Raw genomic sequence first — 6174 nt, 5'->3', positions numbered from 1 at the left:
AAAGTAATAATAATGTTGCAATGAACGTCATCAGGATTTAGAGATCTATATTGTAAGTGGTAGCTTGGCTGGGCAAAATGATAGAATTGTAAAACAAATGTATTTTTCAAATTAGGTTAAAAAGCAATTTCACTTGTAAGGAAAAAAGCAGTGAGTCTGCATGTGTATTTCATATGCATTTCATTTCATTTTCATTGTGGCAAAGCAACAGTGTCACCGCCAGTCCCATTCATTAGGAGATCTTTCAGGAAGCAGAGTTGTTCTTCAGCCCCACTCCTTCCACTCTATGACCTCATACCAACTGAGTGGTTGAGCTCACAATAGCCTATACACTTCCAGCCTCCAGAACAGCATTTAGACAATATAGGGGTTTCCAAGAATATAGAAGTTGACCTTCTCTGCCATAAATAGGGACATGTTACTAAATTCTTCCAAACTACACAGGAAGTGGATTGGACTATGAAAGACCAACCCAAATTGTGTTCACATTTTTACAAATTTGTAGGGCAGTACAGTATCACACTGAGGAGGTCAGGTCTCCTGCTCCCCTGGTGCATTCACTATAGCTACCCAATTTCCCTGCTTTGTAAAGTTTAATAGAAATATCTGTTGGCTATAGGTATGTTCTTAAACCACAAGGTTTTTTGGCCTATTAGTGAATATAACTAGTGTTCCTTATACAATGAAATACATGAGAAGAAAGTAGAAGATTTGGTCTATAATATTACCAAGTAAACCACCTTTAAGGTCATCTGTACCTCATCTGTTCCACTCCATGAACAGAGCATGCAGTTCTTTTTTAAAATGCGTACCTATTCAATAATTATTGCACTGCCAATAAGGCTTGAGGAAGCCCTGGAAAGTTTTTAGTTAAAAAGTAATTAAGTTTTGCTTTTACTGACATCATAGGGAATTATGCCTCTGCCTATGGCAGACAAGAACCCTTGTGCCAACATATGCTTTTGCCTGCTTCATTTATTTATTCATAAAAAATTGTGCTTAATAAAAAAATTATAAGCAATTTACATAATTTTAAAAAACTAAAGTTTACACAAAATATACAATAATAGTCAATAAAATTTTCTAAAAACTAGTAAACTAAAATGCAGCTATATATCACAGATAAAATCAGTGTACAAATATTAAGAGCCAGAGACCAGGAATGCCTAGATATGAGGTGTTTAAAGGTTGTTACTGTCTCTACCACATGAATTACCCGAGGGTGGGCGTTCCAGAGTGGGTGCTATTACCAAGAAGGCCTGTTTCTGTGTTGTCAGCAAATGGCAATCACTAGTAGTGGAACAACCAGCAAGGTATCCTCAGAAGTTTTTAAAGATCAGCTTTGTGTGTACTGGAAGAGCCAGTCTGCTAGGTATATTCATCTGCGTTGAATTATTACTAAAGGAAGTAACAGTGAAACCTTTGAGAGAAATCAAACTTTTACAGGTGACAAAGGTAAGGCTACTGTGGTAAGTACATTGGACTAGTCCCTTGGGGTTATTGCCTGGAATTCATAGCAGTGTTTTGCATCAAAATTCAGTAATGCACAGCTCACCACACTTTTTGTAATCCATAGGATCTTAAGATGCCCATTTCTTCAGGTTAAACCAACATTTCCAGTCCTCATGTATTTACATTTAAATGAATAGTGGCAGAGGGTTGTAATGTATTTTACTTTTGTGAACTAGCTTACTTGTCATCTGCTCCATAACTGCCTGTTTCTTACATTTTCGCCAGTTTTGTGAGGTGACTTCAGTAGGTAAGAGACTGTATTGATGGCTATGTAACTAGCTATTTTGTTAAAAATTTCCCTAAGAAAAGAATAATCCCCAAAGGTGGAATACAAGATGGGGAAAGTTGGGATTTTGAAGACAACAGAGGTGTTTAAAAATTAACTCAAGACAAACGTTATTTGTAAACAAGTGGAGATGCCTGCTAGCTTCATCCAAGATTCACTTGGCTCTTTACTGAAACCTTTTCATCTCTTCAGTCCAGCCTAGCAGTGGATTTGGAGCATCCCAACACCAACAAATTTTGGACCACTCTCAGACAGCTGTTGCTTCCTCATATCTCTATTCACAAACCCCAGAGTTTTTCATGCTAGCAGAAGCATCAGTCCAAAATAATCCAATAAAGACAGAATGAGGCATAATACTCCTTTATTAGCAATGGTGACAGTTGTTTAATGTATGAATGACAGAATCGAAAAAAATTAAGCAATAAACAATATTGTATATGGAATATAGGCCCATCACCTCTGAAGTCAAGAGGAAATTATACAATAGCTTTAATTGTACATGACTTGTTTCTTTTTGTTTAATAAGCTACATGTAGTGTAGCAGTTTAACTGTGAGCAAACAAATCCAATATTCAACATTCGCCTTGATTGCAAACTCATTAGGTGGCCTTTGGCAAGCCATTATTCTCCCTCCTTCATTCTCACCTCTGCACCACAGTATCATGTATTACGATATTATGTACTTTATTCTAACAGCAACAAATGAGGTAGGATAGGATGATAGAAACAGCCCAAAGATCATCCAGTGAGCTTCATGGCTGATGCAGATTTGAACTGAAGTCTCCCCAGTCCTAGTTCTGACATTCTAACCACAGTTGCCCCATGAAGCCTCTTGCTCTCCACCTTTACTACCTGCTGAGGACTTTCTTAGCTTGTTTACTGAAATCCTTTATCACAATGTTGTTGTTATTATTTATTCTTATTTCTCAGCCTCTTTCCTGTAGGAGCTCAGGGTGGCTTACAATAATCACAAAACAATAAATAAACCATTATCAATAATGAAATACAACACAGCAGGCAGCAGTACCTAGATTGTTTAATTCCACACTAGCTGTGCACCAGAATATGTTTTAGTTGTCACCTGAAAGGTAAGTGTTTAGGCAGTCAGAACGCCACCAGAAGGGAATTCTACAACCAGAGCCCCTCCACTGAGAAAGCCCTGCTTTGCATCACCAGCACATGAGCCGTGCCTGTCCAGTGAACACAAACAGGGCCTCCCCCACCCATCTCAAAGCCTGAACTGATAGGTACTGGGGAAGACACTTCTTCAAATACCTGAATCTCAAGCCATTCAGGGCTTTGTATGCTAGTTCCAGTCCTTTGAATTGGGCCCAGTAGCTCTCAGGCAGCCGCTGCAATACTTTAAGGATTGGTGACACATGATCCCATCTTGCTGCCCCACATAATAACTTGTCAGCAGTATTCTACACCACCAGCAATTGCTGCACAATCTTCAAGGGAAGCCCCATGTAAAACTCATTGCAGTGGTCTAATTAGGAGGTTATCAGAGCATAGAACACTGAAAGCTCAATGTTGGCATACATGGATTTTCCCCCATTTTATCCTCATAACAATTCACTGAGGTAGGTTAACAGAGAGAGGTACCCATGGTTTAAACCTGAGTTCCTTTTACAAGCAGAAAATGAACTTGGTCACTGAGCTACTTCTGAATTATAATTTATTTGCCTAAAGGTGCTTTCCTAAACTACAGTTAGGCAAGCAGGTTAATTTATACGGAAGCAACACAGGTCGAACTAGGTGAACATTAGCTTAATTTAAGCTCTGTCAATTTCTATTAGCTGCTGTTTGTGTGAAATTTATTTATTTTTAATTTAAAACATTTATACCTTGCCTTTTCAGTGCAAGATCTTTAATTTAGTGCGAGCTCTGTCACCACAGTGAGATTTTAAATTAAAGGTTGCAAGGTGGGTTTTAAAGAGGTACAATTATATTCAAAGGGTCTGATGGTTCTTAAAGGCTTCTTGCTGTTTTTACAGATTAGGCACTTGGATACATTTCCCTGAAACAATTAAAAAAACAGGATATTACAATAGTTACAGTCAAACCCATACTTTTTGTGTGCATCAGGGCAGGCAAATTTCCATACAGGAAACTACTGTGATGTGTTAGAACGGGTAGGGAATCAGTTTTGGTCAGATCAAATTGTTGTCAACTCTCTGTGGGTGACATTTGATAGGTGGGCAGGAACACGCACCTGTCAATCACCTGATGTCATATGATATTAAGTGGATCTTTCCCTGGCTAGAGCTATGCTACAGTGCCCAGTGAAAACTATGCAAAGGAACAATCTGAGCAAGCTCTTAACTCTCCCATTGTTCCTTTGCAGCTGCAGCTTTACCTTATCTCAGATGAGTGACAGGTGGGTGTGGCTGGGCCAAAATGGCCTTGCACACTAAATTGGGAGGCCTGGTTGGCCTAATTAGGGCTGCAGGCTGGAAGTTCCCCACCTGTTCTGAAGTGATAGTTGCTACTTGACCAATAATACCAATTATGAAATATGTACACTGAATATATCCTGGTGATACAGAACTCACAAATGAGAAGGGTGGTGGCAGTGAAGCACTGAACACAAGACGAGCCCTGCTGGATCAGTCTAAAGGTCCAACACTCTGTTCTCACTGTGATTTACCAGCTGCCTATGGGAAGCTCACAAGCAGGATATCAGCACTCTCCCCATTTGTGGTGTGCAGCAACTGGTATTCAGAGCCATACTGCCCCTGATAGTACAGAGCCATCATAATGAGTGCCCATTTTATGTATAAGCCCCTCAGTCACTGGGATGCTGCTAACTGTAGAAGACCTAGGCCTGGTGTAGGCAGCAGTGGGTCTGCAAGCCACCATTTTTACTTCTCACAATAAGCACCTAAGGGCTCTACTGGATTACACCCCAAGGCCTATCTAGTCCAGCAGCCTCTTTGTCACCAGTGGCCAACCAGATGCCTCAGGGAAGCCCACAAGCAGTACTTATGTGTCTATTACATTTATATCCCACCTTTCCTCCAAGGAGCTCAAGGCAGTGTACATGGTTCTCCCCTGCCCATTTTCTCCTCACAACCACCCTGTGAGGTAGGTTAGGGTGAGATACAGTGAATGGCCCAGGGTTACCCAGTGAGCTTTCATTGCTGAGTGGGGATTCAAACCCTGGTCTCCTAGGTCATACCCTGATACCCTAACCATTACACCACATTGGACAACAGCCATCTCCCGCTTTTGTTCTCTGGTATTCAAAGGCCTGCTGCACCAGATCCTGGAGGTAGCATATATGCTCCTAAGTAAGCCTGTGGTTGAGGATCCACTGAGCATCGCAGGACAGGGGTATCAGAGAGCTCTTTGCAAAGGACCATCTCAAAACTAGTCACTCCTAAGAAGAGCTGTAGTTGTTTCTGGAGCACACCACTGGCAATTCTGCCATCACTAAAGTTGCAACAGGAGATGATGTACAACTGCTATCTTGGTCCTAAAACAAGGCAGGAAACTGAGGCCCTCTAGCTGTTCTTGGACTCTGGCTCCCATCAGCTCCAGCCAGCATGGCCAATGGTCAAGGCTGATGGGAGCTGGAGTCCAGCAGTATCTGGAGGACCACAGGTTATCCCATCGATGCCCTAAAAGAACTAGTGGACCAACCCAACAGCAGCAATCCCAGTGGTCCAGGCTGCACATAGGCTACCAGCAAGTGCTGCTGTGCGTGGTAAAAGAAATAAAACTTGGGTCTATTTTTAGTAAAGACAAAATGACTCCCCCACCCCAGGTTGCTTTCTGCTTGCCAAGAAAATGCAAGTGAATGCTTTAATCGGCAAGAAGGCAGTCAGCTTTTACATTTTATGGGTTACATTAATCAATACATGGCAGTGTTGCTTTAAGGACAGCAGAAAAGGAGCTGCCTCTGCTCCGTTCCCTTCTTTCACTTCATAGCTTCGACAGGGCATTCCGGAAAAGTGGTTTCAAATACGTCTCAAAGACCCGGTTATCCTGGGGGGGGGTACAGAAAAGGAAAGACAACATCAAGTACATAAATGGTCAATGGCACTTGGCAAACTCTGGACAGAAAATAGAAGCTGGTCAACTTCTCCATTGTGGAGAAGTTAAGTTCCTGTCTAATCATCTATTTCTTCTTCAGTGTCAAACTCAATATGGTGAAGATGGAGCTGACCAACCCTTATCAACAGGAGAGACCAGCAACAGAACCAGTATGATGGGGCAAAGGGTGCTGTAGGAGGAAAAGAAGTGGGGACATGGGCACAGAAACCAAAGCACATTTGCAGTCTTCCTGTAAAGGCTCCAGTGCAGCCCACGCACATCACCTAACCTTCAGCCCTAACACTGCACATTATGTATTGGACAATGCTTTTCTCTTT

At 41.6% G+C, this 6174-nt stretch overlaps 1 protein-coding gene across 1 annotated transcript in view; it reads right to left on the bottom strand.

Annotated features, from left to right (window-relative positions):
- Nucleotides 1-2142: 2142 nt before the first annotated feature.
- ACOX2 (acyl-CoA oxidase 2) overlaps nucleotides 2143-6174 on the bottom strand; it is a 57155-nt gene continuing 53123 nt past the window's right edge. Inside the window, exon 15 of the mRNA XM_061618769.1 lies at nucleotides 2143-5788. Coding sequence (XP_061474753.1) covers nucleotides 5726-5788 — 63 coding nt within the window. The 3' untranslated portion in view covers nucleotides 2143-5725. The remainder of the gene's footprint in view (nucleotides 5789-6174) is intronic.

Source organism: Rhineura floridana, chromosome 3 (assembly GCF_030035675.1).
Source record: "Rhineura floridana isolate rRhiFlo1 chromosome 3, rRhiFlo1.hap2, whole genome shotgun sequence".
Lineage (NCBI taxonomy): Eukaryota > Metazoa > Chordata > Lepidosauria > Squamata > Rhineuridae > Rhineura > Rhineura floridana.
The sequence above is the reverse complement of the archived record's forward strand: the minus strand, read 5'-3'. Positions and strand labels throughout refer to the sequence as shown.